Genomic DNA, 26,258 nt, shown 5'->3' on the forward strand with positions numbered 1-26,258 from the left:
ATTATACATTTTATAGTGAAAGCAGTGCAGTTAGGCTTATCAATAACAAACAATGAATTTTGTTAATTTAAAATTATTGTAATTCATGTAGGACAACATGGTTTACAAATTTCTGCGTCTGTCCGTTTTAAGTGTGGTGCGCCGAAATGCATTTGGTTTTCAGTATTGTGAGGCACTAATCAGCTAAGTACCATAATCCTCCTTACAGGGTACATTCTTACTTGACCTGGAGCTATATGCAGCCACAGAGTAACAGCATTAAAAAATAACCTTTTCCTTAACAGGCCCATCACTAGAGGATTTTATGACTTCATCCTTGAATAAGTGTTATTTTATGTGTAATTTTTTTAGTAATTGACTTTTGAAATACAATGTTTGTAAGCAGCAGAGAGTTTCAAATCATCTGATTAAGGATGACTCCTATGATTTTGCTCGAGCTAGAAGGATTAAATGAAAGCACTGCCTGGCACTGTTAGTGTATTTTTGTCAACATGATGCTTCATGCTCAGCAGATGTACAGTGGTTGAGCAGAAGGTAAAACTATAATAATGTGTTAAATATTGTGATGTGGAAAAAAAGATTGATCTATGTTATGTTTTGTAATGAATATAAATGGTTTGACCTGTTAAAAGCTTTTTGTAGGAATTGTAGGAATGGAACCTATATATTTCATGTTTTATAGGATTTTATATTTCTGTTAAGTCCTTGATTTAATGTGTTTTAACAGCTTCTATTTTTCGAATTTGATTGAAATGTTATGTTTAAACTGTATGGTTAGTATGAGTAATTGAATTAATGAGGTATCATTTTAATTTATTTAGCAATATCCATGCTTTATGAAGCTTTAAAACAGATGGAGGTCTTTTTTCAGATTATTGATTCTTTAAATGTTTCTATCCTTTTGTTTATAAAATGACAATTATTTAATGATCTTGACTAATAAAGATTATAAGTAAAAGATTTTCCTATATAGTACTTAACTGTAATATAAAATTTGAATTTCCAGAAATTAGTAATCTTTAAATTCTTCACTTTACTTTTAGTGTCATTATGATTCTTAAAAATTGCATAGGTCTTAAGAGTTAAAAATATATGAATATTAAAACTTAAAATTTCCATTTACCCTTTTACTATTCTTATAAATATTTTTAAATGTTTACTGGATTGTATTTTCAAAAACTTGATTATTTTATACTTATAGTATATATGGTCAGTATTGCTGCATACAGGTGGCATAGTAATAGAAACCACATAGAATGGTAAAGGTTGTAAATATTAAACTATTGTAAAAGAATGATAAATTAATATACATTATGTAAATAGAGAATGCTTTGGGTAATTGGGAAAGTGACTTTAATTGGTAAAGAATCTTTTTATTTGGAATTTCCCCATCAGTCAGTATAATTTTTAGACATGGAATTTTAAGGAAATTTATTTGTAGAGTTGTTTGCTTAGACTATTATGCTTAATCAAGTGTGAATACATAGCTAGAATATTTAGAAATAGATTGGTTAGTCCATATAACAAAAATTATAAACAATGAACAGAAATTCTATTCATTAAGGTAGAAAGAGGATATTTCCAGATGTGATTTTCTATAAACTGGTTCCAGTTAAGATGACTATCATGTGATGAAAGAGAAAATAATTATAACAACCTATGTTTAGATAAAGAGAAGTAAGATGAACAGATATATAAATATAAAGTGAATATAAACACTTGCTGACATTGGATTATCAGTGAAAGCAGGGATTAATAGAATGCATAGGAGTAAAAATCAAGGCATTACATCATAAATACATTTTATTATAAAGGAAGGCATAATTTTGGATTCTGCCCTTTAAATTCTCAGAATCGTTGAAGGATTGTGATATAAAACATCTAAATGAATTGCTTCATTTTTCTGAATCATAATTTATGGGTGAAATACTGTTAAATGCTTCATGATTGTTTAGAGAAGTATAAAATTTATCATTGTATTATTTTACCTATGAAATGTTTTCCATTTTTATAATAATAAATGCTAAGATATGCTTATTAAGGCTAGTGATAAAGATAGAGATTAGAGGTATAGTACTTGAATTTTCATCAGTTCCTGAAAAAAAATATAATGTCTGAGAAACATAGCAGTTTTAATTCAAAGGAGAGTATAAAATGCAATAATTCACAATATGGTTGTTAAAATTGTTTTGGCAAGTATTTTAATATTTTGGAGTAACTGATCCCAAATTCTTCATTATTTGGTAAGAATATTCTTAGAATGAAATCTTGCCTGACTTCTAGCATCAGCTTTAATATACTGTACAGTACTATAATGTTAAAGTGTATTTTTTAAAACCTAATTCCATGTTAAGTAACAGTGGCAGTAGTTATCCCAATTTCAGAAATCATGACGACTGTTCTATTTTTACTTAAATCCAGTACAAATCAGTATCTACAGTATGATTCACATGCTTCAGGCAAATTTCATAATCTCTAGAACAAAGTGATTGCTGGATTTAATGTTGAAGTTAATTAATTGAAGGTATGATTTTTAAAAAGGCACTCATATGGCTTGCTAAGGACTCATTAATAACCTTTCTTCTGGTGGAACTGAATTCTATCAGTATTCTTATTTATCAATAAAATAGAATATATTCCTTGTGTTATAAAGACTAACTATATCACTTTGTTTATACCCTACTTTCAATCTTAGGGAATGAAGTCTTTCTTCAATTTTTTTTCCTACTTCTGTCCTATAATACCCAATGTGATGTTCAATACGTATATTACTAAAAATCCCTAATTTACACAGAGGTTTTTTTTCTAAATGTTTGATTGTAAAGTGATTGATACTCAAAATACATTTTGCCAAAGAAGTCATTTCACAAACAACAGTTGGTGTCTGAAGCCCAACAAAAAAAAACTCAGTTAACATATAATAGAGCTAAATTCCACTACTAATATAAGTATTTGCTTCCTTTCACTTGAGGTGCCATTACTACCATGGGAGTATTAGGAGAAAGAGAAGAACTAGACTATTTTAACAAATCAGAGAGTTTCAGTATAGGAAAAAAGAGCAAGCCATGAAAAGTAGAGATAATTTAAGGGAGAATTAATTAATTATTTAATTCATCAGCTGTTTATTGAGCACCTGCTATATGCCAGCCTCCTTAGATCCAGGTTGCCAGTCTTCATGAAACTTAACATTTTACAGGTATTAGAGATATACCTGGATAGAAATGGATAAGATTACCTAGGGGAAAAATGCAGTGAGGAAGAAGATCACCATTATGTTGAATTGCCTTCAAAATATCCAATTTCCCCCTTAACATTTTCTGAAATTTTTTACTTCTCCTTCTTGTATGGCCTTATTTTTTCACATTTCAGAGATTAATTTTTATTAACAAACTTGAAGCATTTAAGTAATTTTCATAGTATGATAAAACTGTATTTATTCATTTTGATTTAATTTGCTTGTTTTACTTTTGACTTTCAACTCAGGTCAGGTATAATGGGGAATTGGAATTTACCCAGTTTGGGAGCATGAAATCGTTTGAAAGGGAAGGGGTATGTGAAAAGGGCTTAGTGGGCTGCCTTGAGGTGGATTCTAGAGGTCAACTACAACTACCTTGGAAAATCCTTGACTTAATAAAGCAGCAATTAAGAATTCAGTAGATTTATGTTATAAGACAGCTTTGAGTAAAAAAAAATTGAAAAGAAAATAATAACAACTTAATGAGAAACATAAAACATTTTCAGCGGAGTTGTATATTTTATATAAATAGGCTATATTTAGTATAACTACGGGGGGTGCCAAAAAACTGGATACACGTTATCTTAAATGCGTGTACATTTTTTTTGCACCCTCAATATATATTCAGGTCTTAGTTCAAATGTATCTTTACAGAAAGACCTTCTATACAGAAAGTAGCTTCTCTTAGTCACTGGTTTGTTTTTACTGTTTCAATTTTTTTGTAGTGTTTATCACTATATAAACTTAATGTATTTATTTATATGCTTACTGCCTTTGTCCCCTACTAGAAAGAAAGCTTCTTTAGAGCTGCGACCTTATCTTTTCTCTGTTTTATTTCCAACAACTAGAATCAAACCTGGCACATAGTAAACCCTAAATAAATGTTTGTTGAGTGAATGAATAAATAATAGAGATACAAAGGTATATTAGACACAGTCTTTTCTGGTTCAAGGTTTTAAAGTCTAGTGGACAGCACAGGGCAGTAATTAGTTAATTGTAAATAATATGAGTAGTATTATGTTGAGGAAATACAAAGGCACAAAAGTGAGCTTTAGCTAATGAGCTCATCTTATTGGTCCATGCTAATACAGTAATATTCTTTATTTAAGAAATCACATTTTTCTTCCATTTCTATGTCTCCTAAATTCATGTATTTATAGATAGCTTTATAATTTCCTATTCAGCCCATATTGAATTTTATGGAAATTAGAATTTCATTAAATAATCACTGAATTAAATAAAAAAATATATTCCTTATGTACCCCATATAAAGCTGTGAAACACTGAAATTTACTCTTAGAACAGTATCGATTTCTTGGTGTTAAATAAGCCTATGAATAACTGTTATGTTTTTAGAGACAAATATCTTTATTAACTTACATTGCAAATAATTATTATGTTAGTTTTAACATACCAAAATATATTTGAATTCCTAACATAAAGTCTGTATCAAATGGAGGTTAGGTGGTCAATTTAAGAAGGAACTGATTCTGTAGGGTTCCTTAATTATCCCGGTATTTTAGTAAAGTAAGTAGATATAAATCAATAGCCAGTTAATGAGATGTGAATATGTTGAAAATTGGCATCACTCAGTTAATTACATCTTGACAGGACTTTCCTTATTGTTTCTTGCTATGTTTTAAGCTTTCATTTAGACATATTAACTTGATGAAGTGGGGTATCAATATTATAAGATCATAGTCCCTAAGAAATGGAAGAGGGTTTTAGAATCATTTAGCCTCTCAAAATCAAGGGATTCTTACTAATTTCTGTATTCCCAGTCTATATTGTAGTGTGTAGCATTTACTTCTTAACTATTAGATTGGTGCAAAAGTAATCACGGTTTAAACAATTAAAAATAATTGCAAAAACCGCAATTACTTTTGCACCAGCTTAATAATACATATTTATTAAAAGCATATATAAGTTAAAGTGTATAATCTGTCTCTCACTTTAAAACATACACTCTCAAAGCATAAATGACCATATAGGTTCAAATAACTGGTTAATGGCAAAAGTAGGACTAAGAAACCCAGATCCCTCAATTCTAGTGTTCTTTTCATGATACATTGCTGCCATGCTAATGTATTTTTCTCTTTAGTCATATGTATACAAATAATGACAAAATTAAAATTAATTATGCATAACAGACACACATATTTGGATATTATGTGGGTTAATACCATAAAAATTATTTTGAGTGCTCTGTTTTGATTGTATATTTTAAACTGTAGGAATATAATTTATGTAACAATTGTAACCTAAAAGATTTGTAATTAAGTCCTAAATGTTTTATATTTATTTGTAAATATAAGAATGTAAATGTAAAAAAAAAAGATCACATCCACTTGCTTAATCATAAAACATTTAGGGGAGCATTTACTATGATACTTTTCCTTTTGTGGTCCCAGGTTAGAGTCTAACTTGATAACGCATTTGTGTGAGATTTGACAGACGGAAGAGATACAGAATCCATTATTGTCAAGCAGCAGTTGTTGGCTGGCAGATGGGCAGATGTGAAAGTCTTAGTGGCTCCTGGGCAAACTCCTGTTAATTGACCACCCTGATGAGTAGGCCTCCTAGATAATTGGTGGTAAATTTCCAAAGACTGTTGAGATTCACAGCCACTTCCTAATGACCATTTTGAGAACCATTGCTTTTATTTTTCAGGTTAAGAACAGCAGTATTAACTTCTCTGGACTTCATTGCCCTATCTTGTTCAATAATTGTGTAGCTTCTGATTCCTGTATTGAAACCCTTCCTACCTGGAAAACCTAGAGTGACTGCTATTTTCCTTAATGAACCCTAATTGATACGTTGGCATACTGTATTCCAGATATGGGGGAAAAGGATTCGGGGACACAGAGGAGATTTTAGAGGACAATGATGATGTGCTGGGTTGCAGAATTTCTTTGCTTTTGCATTTGGGCCCAAAATAATATTGTCTAAGCTGAGCTGTCTAATGTTGGTCATCTTTAAATTCAACTAAGCCCACTATTTCACTATCTATTCTTCATGTGTTCAGACAAAATCGCCGTTAACAGTTATTCCACACCTTTTCTGTCTTCTTCAGGATTCTAGTACCATTGCTAATGGTCATGGCTAATGGTTGACATTATCTGAGTTCTTGCCAGAGAAGAGGCATCTGTGAATATTTTTGTTGGCAAAGAGTATTAATACTAAGTGTGATTGCCAGGCCCACCAGGTGGTACCAGTGCTAGAGGAACAGGTTGAGAACAATACACAGTATCTTCTGAGACTGTAAGGAAATATGAAGAGTCAGATATGAAGACAGAGAAGACAAGTGTCATGGAGCTGGCCTGAATCTTAATGAAGATGGAATGAATAGCAGGGCTTTCTCACTTCTAGGGGTTTTGTGATGAATAAATCAGTATTGTTGGTATTTATTTAGATTGCTTATCTCAAAGTAGGGCAGTAAGGAAGGGTTGGAGATATAATGATAAGATGAAGATTTAGATGAACCAATACTAGGGGTGATCTGCATGATTGAGTGGTGAATTTTAAGAGCCAACAGTTTTAGATAAAAAGTATTCAACTTTTTATTTAAATTAAAGTTTATTGGGGTGACAGTGGTTAGTTAAGTTTCATAGGTTTCAGGTGTAATACACCATCTATATATCACACTGTGTGTTCACCACCCAGAGTCAGCTCTCCTTACATCACCTTATATTTGGTATTCAACTCTTTAGCCAAGTCAGTTTGGCTTCATTATGTTTTTCAGGTAACTTTCATACCAAGGTGTCAGGAATAGAGAGAATGGAAGGGGGAATTATTTTTTTTTTTTAAGCCTCTGAATAACAGTTGGGAGATAGCTGAAGTATATTGAACCAAGCAAAGAAATTAGAATAAAGGCTACTTCGTAGCAGCAGAATATGGTGGTTACCTAATTTCAGGGCATAAGCATATTTTTATCTAGTGTATCATGCATTCAATAACCATATCAGAAGTACCATTATAATTTCCTATTTGAATGGAATAAAATGAATATAAGTAAATCTTTTGTTATGGCATGACTTTAAAATGAAATTTAAAAAAGAAAGCAAAAGAACTATTTGAATTTATCCGTCAACCTGCCAGTGAATCAGCAAAATGTAAAATTATTTGAATGTTGCTCTTCATCATTCTTTTTCTTTGGTTACTTAGGAAAAGAAGTCCATCAGTATCCAGAGATCAGAATAGAAGATACGACCAAAGGGAAGAAAGAGAGGAATATTCACAGTATGCTACTTCGGATAGCGCAATGCCTAGGTCTCCATCAGATTATGCTGATAGGCGGTCTCAACCCGAACCTCAATTTTATGAAGAGTCTGATCATATAAATTATAGGGACTCCAATAGGAGAAGTCATAGGCATTCCAAAGAATATATTGTAGATGATGAGGATGTGGAGAGTAGAGACGAATATGAAAGACAAAGGAGAGAGGAGGAATACCAGGCACGCTATCGAAGTGATCCGAATTTGGCCCGTTACCCAGTAAAGCCACAGCCCTATGAAGAACAAATGCGTATTCATGCGGAAGTGTCCAGAGCACGGCATGAGAGAAGGCACAGCGATGTTTCTTTGGCAAATGCGGAACTGGACGATTCTAGGATGTCTATGCTAAGGATGGAACGACCATCAAGGCAAAGATCTATATCTGAACGTAGAGCTGCCATGGAAAGTCAGCGATCTTATTCAATGGAAAGAACTCGAGAGGCTCAGGGACCAAGTTCTTATCCACAAAGGACCACAAACCATAGCCCTCCTACCCCCCGGAGGAGTCCAATCCCCATTGATAGACAAGACATGAGACGTACTGACTCACTGAGGAAACAACACCACTTAGATCCTAGCTCTGCTGTGAGGAAAACAAAACGGGAAAAAATGGAAACCATGCTAAGGAATGATTCTCTCAGTTCTGACCAGTCAGAGTCAGTGAGACCACCACCACCAAAGCCTCATAAATCAAAGAAAGGAGGTAAAATGCGCCAGGTTTCATTGAGCAGTTCAGAGGAGGAATTAGCTTCCACACCTGAATATACAAGTTGTGATGATGTTGAGATTGAAAGTGAGAGTGTCAGTGAAAAAGGTAAGCTACTCTATTCTAATCACAATTCCCTGTAATTGAGTAGATAAGGGGTTTTCTTTTTAGGTTGTATTTCTGAGTAAACATTTAAACGTTAAATATTGGTACTCATATTTATTATATGTTATTTTAAAAGTCTTTTAATGGTGTTGGTTATGTGAAGAAAATTTTAAGTTATAAAAAGTGAATTTTCTCTGTAAGTCTGCTGATTTAAAAAAAACTTTTTTGCTCTGTTTCTAAAAATTTTCTTGCCCCACTTGGTGGCATATTTTTAAAAACCTTTTAGCTATAGTTGTAGAAGTAACATTTTTGTGTTTCTTTTTAAAAGTAACAATATGTTTACTGTAGAACATCTGAAAAATTCCTCAAAGTATAAAAGAATGAAATACAAGCTATCCATAATCTTTTCCCCCAAATATAACCATTATTAACATTTTGTTGTATTTTCTTCCCCTTTTCCTATGCATTCATATTTTACATATTTATAAAATTGATATCATGCTATATATATAATTTTGTGTTCCAATTTTTTTAATTGATGTCATATCATTAGCTTTTTTCAAGCCATTAAATGTTCTTCAGAAATGTATTTTAAATGGCTACATTAATGTTCTATTGTAAGGACATACCACAAACTAACTCTTCCTTTATATGGGGGCATTGCAGTTGCTTCTAACTTTAGTATAAATAATATTATAATGGTTATCTTTATACATATTTTTTTGCCTATATCTCTGAGTATTTCACAAATACATATTCGTGATTTGATTTTTTTAAAGTTTTTAATTCAGATTACCAACCTGCTTTCCAAAAAGGTTATAACACTCCATGTTCCTTTCATATGCTTTCATGAAGCAGATATGCTTGAGCTTTCAGGCTAGATGAACCAAGTCTCTGCCTGTTGAACTGACCACAAAAAAAATGCTATCTCTTTGTCATTTTAATTTGAATTTCATTATGTATGTTTATTGGTGTTTGGTATCTTCTGTGAATTATCTATTCATTCCTTTTATTTCTTCTTCCCATGCACCTATTGGGTACTAATCATAGTCTTATTGATTTATAAGAGCTTTTCTGTCTTACTGATTTATGAGAGCTTTTCACATGATTAGGATTTTACCGATTCCCAAACTGTCATCTGTTCCAAATATATTTCTCATTTTGATGTTTATCGACATATTTTTTTGGTTATTTGGAAATATTCAATTTAAGATAGCTAATTCTTTGCATCTTTGGTGATTTTTTTCTATTCCTTTTATTCTCAGAAGCTCTATTCATCCCCAAATCAGTTAAATATTTAACTGTATATTTTCTCATGTTTTTATTACTTATTTTTTTAAACTTTAACTTTTTAATCTTTCTGTGATTTATTTTGGTGTATGACAAAATAAATCAGATAGGGGATTATCTAATATGAATTCCTTGTACCAAACCCCTCCACACACAATTTTCTGACACTATTTGAGGAATAATTGATTTCTTGTTCATAAGAAAGAATGGAAATCAATAATGGAATTCAAGAAGGCAGCTAGATGTGAAATTAATATAGAATCTTTTTTTTTTTAATTTATTTTGTGTTTCTCCAGGGCCCATCAGCTCCAAGTCAGGTAGTTGTTTCAATCTAGCTTTGGAGGGCGCAGCTCACAGTGGCCCATGTGGGGATTGAACTGGCAACCTTGTTGTTAAGAGTACCGCACTCTAACCAACTGAGGGAACCGGCCGCCCCTCATCCAGAATCATTTTATACTGTACAAAAAATAATTAATTAGGAAATGTAAATAAAAGGCAGTTCCTATTTTGAACTAAAAACAGAAAATGTGATTTAAAAATAATAAGAAGTGAGGGATCCTACATGAAGAAAGCTATAAAACTTTCCTGAGTCACACAAGGAAGATATGAGTAGAGATTCATTTCATGTTCCTTTCAAATCATCTCTTGGATTTAATAACATTGTAGTCATAATCCCAATTGGTTCGTTGAAGTATGCTATTTATAAAGTTAATGTGGAAAGTGTAGAGGAGGAAAATTTTAACTCTTTTTTTTCCTTCTGTGCATTTTGGTTTCATCAGCTGGGGGCCTGTAAATTAGACTGACAAAAGACAGACTAACAAGAGAAAAACAAACTGACATTTTATATCATGTGCATTGTGCATACAAATAAGAGCAGTCAGTTATGAGATACTCAAAGGAGTGGTAAGAATTTGAGTTTATAGAGCAGCTTAACAAAAGAAGAGTACATTTTTAGAGAGGTGACAAGACAAAGGAAAGGGACTCTGAGCTTCTAGGGGTGGCCAGTTGTGGGAAGGCAAGTATACAGGGAAACAATGGAAAATAAGGGCTAGTTTTAGTAAGGTTTGTTTTAGATTCTTTTGGTACTTACAAGGGTCCAGAGTTATCTCCAGAGTTATCTCTGGTTAACTTCTGTCCTTCCTGATAGAGACGGGGTCACCTTTGCAAATGTATGTCCAGCTTTTCGGCAAATAGGGGGAGGGCAGAGCTTTTCTTGTGTTTGCTTCTTCTCAATTGCTGTCAGTACAAAATAGTCCTTTTGCTACGTGGCATATTAAAACAAATAAGTGATTAAAAAAAAAGAAATCACCACAAACCAAGGGTGAAGAGATACATGATTCAACAAATGGGCTTGGGGAACATGCACATATGGTGATAAAAAGTCAAGTTAGAGCTTCATTTCATACAAGTTGCATTTTAGTTATAAATAATAAGAAAATTGTATTTGTTGAAATATAAAGATCTATAAAAAGAAAGTGTAGATCTTCATAGTATCATAGAGCACATAGATATTTCCCAGAAGCTACAATACTTTCTTAAGTATATTTAATAATCTTAAGTTTGATCGTTTTTCGTATTTGCCTGAGTGTATCAAAATACTAAAAGATAAGAAAAAGATAGTTTTGTTATTCTTAATGGTTTGGTTTAGATTCTGTTACATACTTTTATTACTCTTTGCTAAAGTAATGCTTTCACTTTTACCACGTAATGCTTTCACTTTTCACCCTCCCCTGAAACCAGAAATGCATCAATCTAATACTTGAAGCTTTATATGGCATCCTTCTAAGGGCTTATAGTTTGTTTCAGGATTTTGAAGTAAACACTTATAAAAATCTCACGTAAATAAAAAGCTATATATGAATTAAATTAAAATCCTTTATAATACTATTTAGTAGAACTGAAACATTTGTGAAATATGGAAAGAAAACTACAAGTCACTTACATCTGTACTGTCCCCTAACTTGAGCTCTTAGTGGATACTTTTAGAGATGGTCCTCCTTCTCATCTGTCTAATAATTTGTTTCATGGAGTATGGTTTCTGCCAACATGTATTTCCAGCGGACAATCATAATTTAATTCCTCTGAAGGAAGAAATCTAAATAAAATAACCTTTTCCTGTTTGCTATTACCCCCAATAGTATTCATTGATGAGAAGTAGCTGGTCAGAGACTGGAATAATATGCGAAAGAGATTAAAATGTGTCATATTTTGACTTTTCATCATTAGGGTAGCATTTTTGATTATTGAAAAAATACCAGTCTGATTTGGGAAGAAGCTACTTTTAAAGATACCTGACATTGTAATTCATAGCCATCCTTGGTAAACTGTTTGAAACTTCTTCCCAATAATTACAAAAATGTTATTAGTGATATTTTTCCTATATATTTGGATGTGGGTACATCATTCTCATGAAAATCAACCAACTTTTAACAGATAGTCATCCCTTTGCTTTATTATACCTAGTTAAATAACTCTAAAGAGTATGGTTTACAGGTGAGATATCTTTCTCATTGTCTTTTACGTTTCTGTCCCTTTTCATTCTTCAGCAAAATCTTTCAAAAATGTATAAAGCAAATTTGGATCAGATAATCTAAAATGTTAACCAACACTGTATAAATAGCACCCAACAACATTATCATTGCAGGAGGATTCTTTGCAGGCCCTTATATGTTACAGTATAACTTCTGCTACATATCAGGATCTTCTCTGATCTTTAAATAATAAAATGCATTTGTGTCAGTTTCGCCTCTTCCAGTATCTGCTTCATGCTGAACTAGGCTTGTATTTCCAGGCTAGGAAGAATAATATACTTTTAACTTGAGATATCATTTGAGATATAATCCAATGTCTCACTAAATACTAGACATGTGTTTACTCCTTTTTCTGTCCAATACTTTTTTAGTGCCTACTATTTGCAAGGTGTTGGATTGGAACTAGAAGAGAATATAAAGATAAATAAGATAAAGTTTCTACTCTCAAAAAATTGAGAGTCTGAAATAAATAGCAATATAATCTCACTGTACTATAGGTACTATGGGATTTCAGAAGAGAGGGGCATTGGCCATCTCTGATTTTGTATGATTTGTATGTTTTGTGACACTATTCTCTTCCCTCATTATGATATAGTTTGTTTTTCACATGTTATATTGATTGCTTCCCTATATGTTGTTTTGGGTTAGAAAATTGCAATTTTCTTTTCTTTTCTTTTCTTTTTTTTACCTTTATATTATGGGAGGAAATAAGTCTTAGATTGTTGATGCCATAGTGTCTCGGAATTTAAATGTTGGACATCTCCCAAAGTTTAAAATATATTTTTCATAAGCTTTAAAAAGTACTATTGACTTTCCAACTTTATCTATGATTTCCTTATTAAATAATCCAGAGCAGGTTTTACATTCTCAGCACTATTGACATTTGGGGCTGAAAAATTGTTTTGTGGGACTGTCTTGTGCAAGATGTTTAGCAGCATCCTTTGCCTCTACCCACTAGATGCCAGTAACATCCCCACCCCAAGTTCTAATAACCCAAAACATCTACAGCCATTTCCAAATATTCCTTGTGGGGCAAAGTCCCCCTTCACCGCTCCCCACCCTCCACCTGTACCCCCTCCACTTATTCTCCTTCCTTCCTCACGTTCAGAAGCAATTGTGAGTCATACCAGTATTTTTAAAAAGAGGGAGACTGCAATAGGAGTAGAAAACATCAGAGTGAAGGGTACTGAGTAAGGGTAATTAATCTGTAAAACATTTTTTTTCAGTGTTGTGTGTATACTCCATAGGCTCACAATATAAAATATTTCTTACTGTAGATCATCGTCAAAAATGTTTTAAAGCTACTCTATTATATTAGAATTTCGTGACTCACTTGATACTAGTGTTCCCTGCCTCCCCCTTCTTCTGTACCTGGAAAAAGGTCTAGAGATGATGTTCAGTGGCTAATTCATATATTGTAGACAGTATATTTTTTCTAATTTTATACATTTTAATCTTAATATTATAATGCAATATTTTTTTCACTTTAATTACATAGCCATGTTGTCAACCATTTGTGCAACTGCACAAAAGATATCCAGTTTGATCTTTTAAAAATCAATTATGGGAAATTTTTGTTTCCCCTGTTTTCCAGGTCCTAACATGACTGATTTTTACTTGGTTGTTACAGGTCTCGTTTCTCTGTACTAGTAAATGCAAGAATACATGTGTATGGCAATCTCCTAATGTATAAATTGTGGAATGTTTGATTCAATTATTATATTCTTGATAGTAGTGCAACACACTGCTTCCTTGTACTTAATTTTGGGAGAGGGTGAATGGAAGTGTAAAGGTGGAACAATTTGGAAAACAGTCCAAGAATAGGAATACAAGAAGATAGATTGCAAATCTCCAGATAGAATCATGGGTCTTAAAATATTAAAGACAAACCCTAAAGACATCAGCTTTATATATGTCTGAGTTTAGGTGTCATTATTAATAGTGAAATTTATCCCCTTGTATGATCTCAAATTTACTGTAATTTTTAAGTAATTATTTACGATATACATTGTAAAGAAAATAGACTGTTGAAGTGATAGGCAATATACACTAAGGATTTGAGGAAAATCCTGATTTATGGTATTTAAGACCAATTAAACAGATAAGGAATTCTGAACCAAGTGGACTAAAGTGTTTTTGTAGTAATGGGGATATTTAAACATTTTTCAATTAGCTATTTTATTACTAAGATTTTCTCAAATAAAAATTCTTAAGTCAAAGATTGATTCATTCCATCAATTGGTAAAATAATTTTATGCTAAATAATGATTCCAATCGTAGCATGAGTCTTAGAACTTCACTATGGAATAAAAAGAACTTCATTGCATAAAATTTACATGGGAATAAGTAATTACTCTGTTGCTACCTTAGGCAACTTGAAATTATTTCATCATGTATTTTCTAAAAATAGGATACTTTTCATCCTATGAAAAATCAAGTTGCAAATACATGTTACAAAGCTTATTTCAGGCTTGAAATAATATAACATAAATGTAAGCAGATTAAGAAGCTAAACTAACTCAAAGTAATTTTTAAAGTGCATAGCTAGAAGGTAGATTTACAGATGGGAATAAAGGAGAATTTTTTGTTTCCTGGTAAATTGCAGCACTTAAGATGTTTAAGATGGTAATTCTTTACTTTTGCAAAAAATATTTTCTTGTTAATTATGGATGAAACAGTACGTTAAGCCTAAAGAAAAAAAAATTGTTTTTAATGGAAAACTTAGTTGCTAAGTTCCAAGTAGATATTAAGAAAAAATCTTACAGGTTTCAATTTGTGGGATATTTGAGAGGGTTCTTAGGTAGTTGAATGTAAAATTAAAAGCAAAATTAAATTATAGACCTGTTGATGAAGTTAGTTTAGAATATATAAAATGTTAATTTTTAACTTAAAATGACGTTTCTGTTAAGTTGAAGTAGAATTCATTAGGTGATGCCTAGATATTGATATTTTGTATAGCTTTAAATATTTGATGCTGAAACATGTTCAATGGATGGAAAAATATAAAGCTTTGAGATGAACATATTGTTATTAATTGATAGGAGGCATATCAGAGCAAATATTCTAAAATTGTTACAAATGCTGTACAAGCCTATTATATTCAAGTTAAAAAAGCACTGAAATAGCAGAAAAGTTGAGTCTAAGATTAATTCAAAATTTCAAGCAGTATACTCTAGATTCATTGATTCATTCCTTATTTCATTCAACTAAGATATATTAAATGTCAATAATCTATAGTGATAGAGTATGAAACATAAAATAAGAAGGCGTCTGTTATCACCACAGAGTTGCACCTTTGTAGAACACGAGTAACATTTTGTGCTGTAATTTGACTGCATTTATGCTAGTTGAATCATCCAAGAAAATTGTGCATGGGATGGGCTTTCCTTTTTTTTTGGCTTGTGCTAGAAACTCTCTGTTTTCCTTTTAGGATGTATTCATGAGAAGGGATTTTTGAGGAAATATTGGGGATGAGGGGAGATGTGTTTTAAAGTGAAGGGCAGCTCCAATTATTGCCATACATAATCTCATTCTTCCTGAAACTGCCTGTCTACCTCTTCTTGTCGGGCTTAGCTTGGTTAATTAAGAATGCTTTCAGGAGCAAACAAAGTGAGCCTGACATAGTTAAGTTCAAGCATGGGCTCCTACAGTACAAGACTGATGTTAAATCTTTTAACAGAGGATCTAACGAAATACAAGTGTTTAATTTCATAGGAATGTAAGATGCTCCTGACACCTTTTCTCCAAATCTCGAAATAATAATTATGTTAATTTGTGGAATGGAATGTTGAATAATAAAATAATAAGATCTATGAAAATCATGAGCTTTAATGAATGACCAAGATGATAAAAGCAAGTTACAGTATGTGTAAGAAGAAGGACATCAAAAACAGAAATATATAACTAGTAGAGAATAAAAGGATGTTAAAATTCTGGGTTAAGAATAATGAGTATGAATGGAATACTTTGCAGACTCTTCAAACCAAATACATTTTACGTACGATTATGTTTTACATGACAATACACATATTCAGAAGTATGTGTGTGTGTGTGTGTGTGCACGTGCATGTACCATGTTGAAATAGCCAGCAAATCAAGTTTTAAATGTTATTCTTACAGATGATTGTACACGCCCCTTTATTTCAGCACATCCTGCTCTGTACAGGCTGGGAATTTTTTAAAGGAAAAAAAAAATTTCCCATGGGACAACTGACCTTTGCTTTATAATTAAGGATATCTAGGGTTTTGTTAACCTAGAATTTGGATTTCATCCTATTCTTGAGTTGGTAGAAGGGGGCAACTTGCAAATTTTACTGAGGAAACTGGAAATATGTGTTTCTGATTTTGAACTTTAAATGTATTTTCTCAAAGAAATAATGTTATAAATTACAATAAATTATACCTTTTTATTCATTTGATTCTGCAAATTTGAGGAGCCAGTTCTAGTCACTCAGTCAGATACTTGGATCCTTTGGTGTAAAAGGCAATGTTTTACTTCACCTTCATTTTTGGAGGATAATGTCTTTGGATATAGAAATTTTGGTTGACAGGATTTTTTTCCTCTTTCAGCGCATTGTATGTGACGTTCCATTTTTTCCTAGGGATGAGTGTTATCTCTTGCTGTTCTCAATATATTATTTTTGTCTTTAGGTTTCAGCAGTTTGACTATTACATATCTAGGTTTAGTTCTTTTGTATATATTTTAATTAGGGATCATTGAGCAGATCTGCAGATTAATATTTCTCCTTAAATTTGGGAAATTTGTAGCCATTATTTCTTCAACTCTTTTGCTGCCTCTTTTTCTCCCATGAATCCCATTACATGTATGTTCATATGTTTTATATTTGCCCACATGTCTCTCAGGTTCTTTTCTTTTTTTTTCCCTCCAGTATTTTTTCCTCTTTGTTCTTCAGAGTGGATAATTTCTATTGCTCTCTATTAGAGTATACCGATAGTTTCTTCTGCCATCTTAAATCTGCTGTTGAGTCCATTTAGTGAAGATTTCATTTTGGCTATTGTATTTTTCAGCTGTAGAATTGTCATTTCTTTCCTTTTACAGTTATTTCTCTGTTGAGAGTCTCTGTTTATTGTCATTGTCATCATATTTTCCTGTTATTCTTTGACTTGGTTTTCTTCATTTTTTAAACATATTTATAATAGCTGCTTTAGAATCTTGATAATAGCTGCTAAATACAACATCAACTAATATTTCTTTGACTAACTTTTTTCCTGGTTATGGGTCACATTTTCATCTTTCTTTGCATGTCTCGTAATTTCTTGGCTGAAAACTGGACATTTTAGATGATATATTTGATAGCTCTGGTTTCTTATTTATTTTCCTGAGCATTGTCTTATCTTTCCTTTTTTTCTCTCTCTCTCTCTCTCTATCTCTCTCTCTCTCTCTCTCTCTCTCTCTCTCTCTCTCTCTCCCCCTCTCCCCCCCTCCCTCTCTCTCTCTCTCTCTCTCTTTAAATAACTTACCTGGACTTAGAGTGTGGACTCTGGCCCCACTGTGGTATACATCCATTGATATCTCTGCTGAGTTTCTTTTATTCAAGTATACATCTCCAACTTCTTATGGGTCACTCCTGTGTCTGCATAGCTTAATTGTCAGCCAAATATTTGGGCGGAAGTTGTGCTCAAACATTTTGAGCTTGTAAGGCTTCCACCCTCTGCCAATCAATCTGTGTATCATTGGGGATGCATTCAAAGTTCAGCCAGTTCTCAAGTCACCCTTGGTTTTTACTTTCTACCAGCCTCTCTCAGGATTTCTGCTGAACATGGTATAGTTTCCTAGTCATCCTGATACGTTTGGAGAGTTTATCTTTTTTCTGTGGGTCTCTCATTTCCAAGGTTTCTCTATCAAATTTCTGACTGGTCTGCCATTCACCCTGTGTGGGACTGAAATCTTATGTTAACAAACTGCTGATTTTTCTGTCCTTGTTTCCTATTGAGTTTGCCTCTTTAGCTGAGAAAGCCATGGGTTTTCATATCCACCCCATCAAGTAGAAAACTGCTGGTAGCAAAGTTGCTGATTTTCTCAGCTAACTTTCCACTGCTAAAACTATTGATCCTTTCTGTAGACCCCTTCTCGTGTATGTACTGTGCCAGAGGAGGTTATGCGAGTAACCCCATGTAAGGCGGTAACAGACTTCTGTTGTTTTTATCTGAAGCTCTAGCAGTTTTTCTGAATTTTTTATGGGCCTTTGTTTGATTTCCAGAATCATGCACTTGTTGTTTTTGACAGTTTCTTCCATGTTTGTACTTGGTTTTTGTGAAGAAAACTAGCTGACACTTGATGCTTCTAAGGCAGAAGTCCCTCCCTTTATTATGATTTTGAGCCTGGAATTCAGACAGTGTTCAACTGGGTACTTTTTGTTCTTCATATGATGTTATTGAGGTTAATTGGTGGAATTTAACTGGCAGGATGGACTGTTCTGGAGGATTCAAGATGCCTTCTTTTGCTTATTTGGCATCTTGGCAGCCATGGTTTGAAGACTGCTCAACTGGGATTCTGAACCAAGGCACCATCTCCAACAAAGCAGTTTCTAGTTAGTAGGATTTTTTATATGGTGCCCTGGGGCTCACAGGGATAGAGTTTCAAAACACCACTGACTTTGATGTAGCTTTGACCATGTAGTGTCATTCCTGTCATATTCTATTGGTTACAAACAAGTCACAGTACATATAAGGGAGGGGTCTCCAAAGGGCATGAACACTGAGAGACCCCCCCACCCCCACGGAGGGACCGTCCTTGGAGTCCAGCTACTACAAGGGCTTCGATGTGTGATACGTAGGTCTTTTTTCTTGCTAATTCTCATGGGTTTATTAACAAGCCCCTTCTCTAGACATCCCTTTCTCTGGTCTTTCAATTTTTTTCCCCCTTCTAGGCCTCTAACTAATTAGCCATTCCATTTGTCCAAGCCTATATATTCATATAGGCACTTCTTGCCACCCATGGCACGTCTCTTTCTCCACAAAGTGATCAGATACACCGTCGAAGGCCCTGTATATTAAGAGGATTTTCCTCACTGATGTCTTTCAGAACCACCCCGGAACGGAACTGTGCTGTAGTAGCAGTCTGCTTTTGTCTGGTGCACACATACTGAGCTGGCCCATATGTGAACCACGCACAATCTTTGCCCTCCTTTGCCAGGTAGTCATAATGATCTCCAATGTGGCCATGGATGTGAGCTGAGGGAGAGAGAGATGCTGGTGCAATAATGGTCGATGATGTATAAGTCTGGGCTACCTGCACATGCAGTTTACTTTTATCCTCTAGCCCAGCCCGACTTTTGTTCCAACGTGGATGCACCACTTCTATCTTATAATTGTTTATTGTTTGGCTTGTCCAGCTTTTGACTTGTTGAACCTTACAGAATCTAGCTTATGTTGGGCACTTGTGGCTGTTTGGTCACTTGATGACTCATGATCAGATCTTTGCCCTTACTTGGGCGAGGCACATACCAGGTGTAGTTTTTCAAATAGTATATAATTCTCCACTGCAGACTACGTGGCCGTGATCCAGAAACCTAGGAGTGTATATTGTGATTCCCCTATTGAGGCTTGCCATAAATTTCACATGGCATCTTTTCCAGCCAATGATGCTTCTAGTAACGTTCAGTCTGTTGCACAATACGGCCAAGTGGCATGGCTGCCTGCAATACAGCCTGGATTTCTAACAACGCTTGTGAGGAATAAGGGCAGGAAGACAGGAAGAAGGAGAAGTTAAACTGTGAACGGATGCATCCATGAAACCCACAAGAGCTTGAATCTGGGGTAGCTCTTTAGAGATGACCTAATTGAGTCTGGGGGCCAGAAGGGCTGGATATGGCTGGCCCCCTGGGGAGGGAGTGTAACTTTGGGCAAGGCAACTCTTTTTTTTTTCCCCATTAGTTTCAGGTGTGCAAAACAAAGGGCAAGGCACCTCTTGTCCTGAGTACATTTCTTGGGTGAAGGACTCAGATATAAGCAGTGAGCTTGCAATATTTGGAGTGGATTGAGGAATGAACACAGCTTTTAGGGGTTCATATAGGTAGTATACAACAACATCGACTAAGATTTTATTTTTATAATTGTCCCTTTAGTTTTATAAGAGGGATGTAACTATTCTACGCATCCTTTACTCGATCTCCTTTTGAAATTGAGGGAAAATTTTCTAGAAGCCTCCTCTGTAGACTACTTCTTTTTTTTCTTTTGCTTTCTTTTTGTGGCTGTAATTGCTACTTATGTCAGCTCCTAACTATGTACTAGCAATGGAGCTAGAATTATCAAGACTGGATTAGAGTTGACGATCCTAAGGAGATAGGCAATGACTGTTGGATAGAGAACCAATTGTGCTTGCCAAAGAAATTCATTGTAAGGGTTATAGTAGTGCAAAACGGGAAACAACTCAGATATAAAAAAATAGTTTGGAGCTGACTTATATCAGCTTGTGAGAACCAATTGTGTTCATTTTTTCCCAACTCCACTTTCAGTGACATAGTGTTGGTAGCTCAAAATTGGTTGAAGTGGAAGTATTTACACCATGGAAATAAACAAATGTTATAAAACAGGGCCTGTTCCACATTGCACCCTCCCCGCCACCAAGAAAACTGGTTGTTAAACATTAATCACTCTACCACTAATGTTTATTTGAAGTTTTGATAACTATGGAAGGTATGGTAACAAGAAAAATAGTCTAGGATATAATGTAAACTTTTTTTGTAACTGAGTTGAATGTTATATCTGCTATGTTAAAATGACATGTCCATATAGAACTAGGAAGAAATAAGGATAAATTAGAAGTTTTAATTGTTGGGGCAATAGTTAGTAGGAACAATTTAATATAGAATTTCATTCGTGTGGCTGTAATGTTTGTGTAATAAAAATGAAAAGAGGAAACTGTTGATTAAATTGTCTCGCTGTATTCCATTTCTAGTGACTATTTTCCCTCCTGTGCACTCTCCAAATACATATCAAAAAAATATTGTGAATACAATGTTGTGCATTAGGTAGGTCATGCTTAATGCCTAAAAAAATGTAAAAATACTTCATTTCTCCATAACATTTCCCTCACAACCTCATCATGTCCTAGGGTGTTGAATTTTTTTTTTATGGTTTATGCTTCATATTTGCTTATATTTGCATTAAAATTCAGATAAAAATAAACTAGTCATTAATTTATTATCTTTTGCTATAAATGACTTACCCAGATCATATAACTTTTCAGGATCTTTTACAAGTTGTCAATGAGCACTTAACATATGTCTTTTTAGGAAATTTGAAGACTAACATTGATATGGAATCTAATAGGACAGTATCTCATTCCTTTAGAAAACTTTCGACAGGCTGCATAAGTAATTACTATATCCAATAGGTGTAAAGCACCTATTGTTTTTTTGAAATGTTGATATCAAAGTATAGCAAGCAGTTTCCTACTTGATTTATCTTTATTGTCTATCATATGCAATGCTACTCTGTACAAAAGAGAGATTTCATTATATTATGAAATAGCCATTAGCACAAAATTAAGTTTTCAAAATAAAACTTTCCATTTCCAAAAGATTAACATCAAAAATGAATTAAGATCTCTGATTCAAATATTATATTAAAAAGTAAATGCTTTTTTAGGTATGCTAAATAAAATATTTCCCTTTTTTGTTTATTTAAAACTCAAATGAATGCATTTGTAACGCTAGTATTACCAAACTGCCATATTGGAATACGTACATTTGTGGTGAAAAAGCGTACCATCTTTAAATAAGACAATCTTAGTTTTGAATTACAGGTTGGGCAAGTATATTCAAACACAGATAGGGTGTTCTGACCATTGTTAGTTTCCCTCATAATTGAAAAGGTTGACATTCACTTTTAAAGAATTATTCAAATGAAATAGTAAACAAAAAACTAAATGTACTCTAAATAGTCTTCACCTAAATTTATTTTGAGGCAACTGGAATCATTTCCGTGATCCAATTATACTTAACTATGTTTTGAAAGATTTCTTTCATTGAACTTTCTTTCATCACCCTATTTCTGAATTGGTTCAGTAATTGTAATTTGCAGATGCTCTGTACCATATTCTGTGTCTCAGTTTGTCTCCCTCTCTGCTTTGAAATATTTTCTATAAACCACATAGTGAGGAAAAGGTTTTATTAATGAAATACTTCCAATACTAGAAAGTTAGAAAGGCTAGTGTAGGTAATTTTTGTTTAATACTACGCTCCCTTGAGAATGAGAGCGAAAAGGGATCATTGTTATACGACCAAATGCCCATTCCCTTCCACCCCTGCCCCATGCAAATTCCTTTTCGGTAGACTTTCTGTGAAATTAAGATTGTATTCAAATTTTAAATTTAAATGTGAATGTCCTCATGATTCAAGACATTTCACATCAGTTTGATTACTTCACATCATTTTAATTACATTAATAACTAGTTGAAAGTATATAATGTCACCTTTCTATGTTTGAATTTACATGTTATTTCTCAATTATAGCCTAGAATGCATTAGTTGTTGAAAATGTCTTAATTCGTTCAGGGGAAAAAAGTATAACATAAGTATTTAGTTCTAAGAATTATAGCTGTTAGAGCCTATTAAAATTCATTATTGTCTTATTAATGAAAATGTATTGATTTAGGAAACTATACTTAACAATTTATTAATGTTTTTTCTTATTAAGGTTTAATTTTTTCTAAATTTTCGATGACAGTTGGCATACAATATTATATTAATTTCAGGTTTACAACATAGTGATTAGACATTTATATAACTTGTGAAGTGATCACCCCAATAAGTCTAGTACCCATCTGATACCATACATAGTTATCACAATATTATTGACTATATTCTTTATGCTGTACTTTCCATCCCCATGACTGTTTTTTATAACTGGCAATTTGTTGTTCTTAATCTCTTCACCTTTTTCACCCATCCTAAGGTTTTTGTCTTTTATTCTACTTTGTAATGGTTTCCGAGAGTTAAAAATTGTATAAATATGATTTAGAAAATATTTGTAAGAGTGAGGACCCAAATCAAACGATTAATATTTAAATGGTAAGTGCCAACTAAAGATTAGCAGAGAGAAAGGAAATTTAGAATTAATCACTAATGTAAGACACCATTAAAGAGCAATAACTACTAGGTTTCAGATGAGTTTTTATAAGAATGTAGTTTAACTGACAGAACATATAGTGATGTTGGAAGAAAACAAATTTCTGTTTACCTTTCAGTGAAACCGAGCATTGTAAAACCAATATTCTCTCAACCCCTATTTTCAAATTCTGTTTAATACAATTTAATTCAAGATAGAAAAAAAAATTATTGCATGCCATTTTGTGCTGAGTGTAATATGAATACAGCATGATCCCTGCTTGGGAGATAAGCATATAAGCAAACAAGAGCAATATAATGTGATAGATATGAAAATAGTTCAATATGAGACATAGGCATAGAGAAGACATGATTCAGAGACGGTAAGGATAATTCTGTCTTGACTTATCAAGGAAGACTTTACAGAGGAATTGCTATGTGCTTTGGGCTTTGAAGGTTGAATAGAATTTTCCATTCTAGAACAAAGCAGATATGGGATGAGTATAGATGGTCATTCTGCACAGTGAAATCTAAGCATTATGCCAGTAGGAACAACTTTCATGGAGTACTTATTATTTGCAAGACACTGCTTGGCATTAAGAATGGGAATGGGTCATATACAAAGATGAAAAAAGACACATTCCCTTTTCCTTAAGAAATTTTTAAGCCATTAAGGAGCCAGTGTGGTTGATAGGTTTATCAATTATCTTTTTGCAATAGTGAGACAGTGTGGTATCTTAGAAAGAGCAATGGATTGAAAATACATACACCATGTTCTATTCTAGGCTCTGCCAGTGACCCCCATTGTAATCTTAGGAAGGTTATTTAATTTTCTGGGCTTCAATTTCCTCTCAGAAATGAGAAAAATAGGCTAATTCAATATTTTAAACTTGTGCTCAGTGGAGCAACAGATTTCTGTGGCAATGTTTCTGGAGCTGCTGAAGACGGTCCAAGGGCTCAGCCAAGGGGGTGAGCATCTGGTTATTCCACTTTCTTTCAACCAATCTTTGCTCTTAACCAGTTTTATATTTGGGGGTTCTCTTAGGAAACAGGCTCTATTGCATAAGAAAGTATGAAAATGACTAGATGATATTTTAATTGATCAATTAATTTATTCAGTTAATATTTATGTTCTAGGCACTGCTGTATTCCATAGGCTACAATAGTCTGAAAAGAAACACTGGCAAATTTCCTGATATCAAAAGATAGCAAGAGGCCAGATCATGTAGGGCTTTGTAAGTCACTGCAAGCACTTTGGCTTTCATTGTAAGTGAGATGAGAAGTCATTGGAAGATTTGAACAACAACAAATAACTTGATCTGATTTGCCTTTTGAGAATCGCTCTTGATAGTACAGTTGAAAATAGGCTCGAGAGGGTCCAAGATGGATGCAGGGAGAACAGTTAGGAGGCCCGCGTGTTAGAAGTTATTTAAATTAGGATACTATAGGGAATGAGCTTCTTAATTGCCTTTCTTTCCTCTTAGACTGTAACCTCCTTGAAGGTAGGGATCTTACCTATGTCCAGAAATTGGGCTGAGAACTGGCACATAATAGGCTCTCAACAAATATTGTTTGAATGAATGGATGAATATATAAAACAATTTTTTAGGATCTCTTTTTGCTCTAACATTGTTTGATTTATGTCATTTATATTAAGGTAGCTTAAGAAAATTTTTTTGCTTTAGTTATAAAACTCAGAGTAAACTAAATAACACTATATAAAATAAATGAAGAGCTATTATGTTAAAAAGAGGACTATTTGTGAAAACAGTAAGTAGACTTCCCATATACTTATGAGAGAACATTTTCACATACTTATTTTCCTTATTTTGAAAGGTCCAGGCTATCTCAATTCGGTTAAATTGATTCTACTTGATAAAAGGGATATTTATTAAAACACAAATAATGGATTTGCTAATAGTTTTTATTCCTGCTGACTGTCATTAGATTAATTTGATTTATAGCCAATCTTAGGTGGCTCTTAAAATTATTTAAAATCCATTGCAAATGTATTACTTAGTCAAGAATCATTTTTAATATCACAAATAATTAAAGGCTGATTTAGATTATGTGTGCTTTGATTTACTGAATACGATCAGTTCTGTAGGATAATAATTCCATAGAATTTATTTTTAATGCAGGATTTAAGGATGTGGATTTTGGAGACAGACTACATGGGTTTTCAATCCTGGCTCCATTATATCGTAAGAATGTGGCGTTGGGCAAGTTATTTTAAGTTTTCAGTTTTACTTTTCTCACCTGCCAAATGAATAACATTGTTACCTAGCTCAAACGGTTATTTTGAGGGTTGAGTGAGATACCATGTAGAGTGCATATTCCGGTTCTACAAATTACTTCAAAATAGAGAGGCAAAAAACAACCATGGGTCAGATTTGAACAGGATCAACCTATTAACATTTTGCAGAATTAGTATTTGTTGTTGGGAAATGCCAACATATGTAGTCTGACAAGTTAAAGAGCATGGTAAAGTACCAAAAAGAGAAATGAGAGGAAAAATAAAAGGGGCAAAGATGAATTTTCCCATTTAGAATGAAAGTTATGACTATTTTAATTTAATAATGTTAAAAGTGATAATACCATCAAAAATTGAGATGACGATACAATTTACAAAGTCCTTTCATAACTATTGTTCTTTTTTTTTTTTTACCATCTTAACCATTTCTTTAAATTTATTTTTCAATTTCAGTTGACACACAATATTATAGTAGTTTCAGGTAAACAACACAGTGATTAGACATTTATATACCTTACAAAGTGATTATCTTATTAAGTCTAGTACCCATCTGACACCATACATAGTTATTACAATTTTATTAACTATATTCCTTATTTATAACCTACAGCCCCATGAGTACTTTGTAACAACCAATTTGTACTTAATCCCTTCCCCTTTTTCACCTGTTCCCAATCCTCCTCCCATCTGGCAATCATCAAAATGTTCTCTGTATCTGTGAGTTTGTTTCTGTTTTGTTTGTTTATTTTATTCTTTAACACATATAAGCAAAATTACATTGCATCTGTC

General features: G+C 33.2%; 1 protein-coding gene across 50 annotated transcripts in view; it reads left to right on the forward strand.

The window, feature by feature from the left end:
- The window catches only part of RIMS2 (regulating synaptic membrane exocytosis 2), a 605,364-nt gene that overhangs the window by 289,671 nt on the left and 289,435 nt on the right, over positions 1-26,258 (forward strand). For all 50 annotated transcript variants that reach the window (XM_033125943.1, XM_033125918.1, XM_033125937.1 and 47 more), the window contains one exon: positions 7,400-8,325. In XM_033125943.1, coding sequence (XP_032981834.1) covers positions 7,400-8,325 — 926 coding nt within the window. The remainder of the gene's footprint in view (positions 1-7,399; positions 8,326-26,258) is intronic.

This window comes from Rhinolophus ferrumequinum, chromosome 14, assembly GCF_004115265.2.
Source record: "Rhinolophus ferrumequinum isolate MPI-CBG mRhiFer1 chromosome 14, mRhiFer1_v1.p, whole genome shotgun sequence".
Taxonomy (NCBI): Eukaryota; Metazoa; Chordata; class Mammalia; order Chiroptera; family Rhinolophidae; genus Rhinolophus; species Rhinolophus ferrumequinum.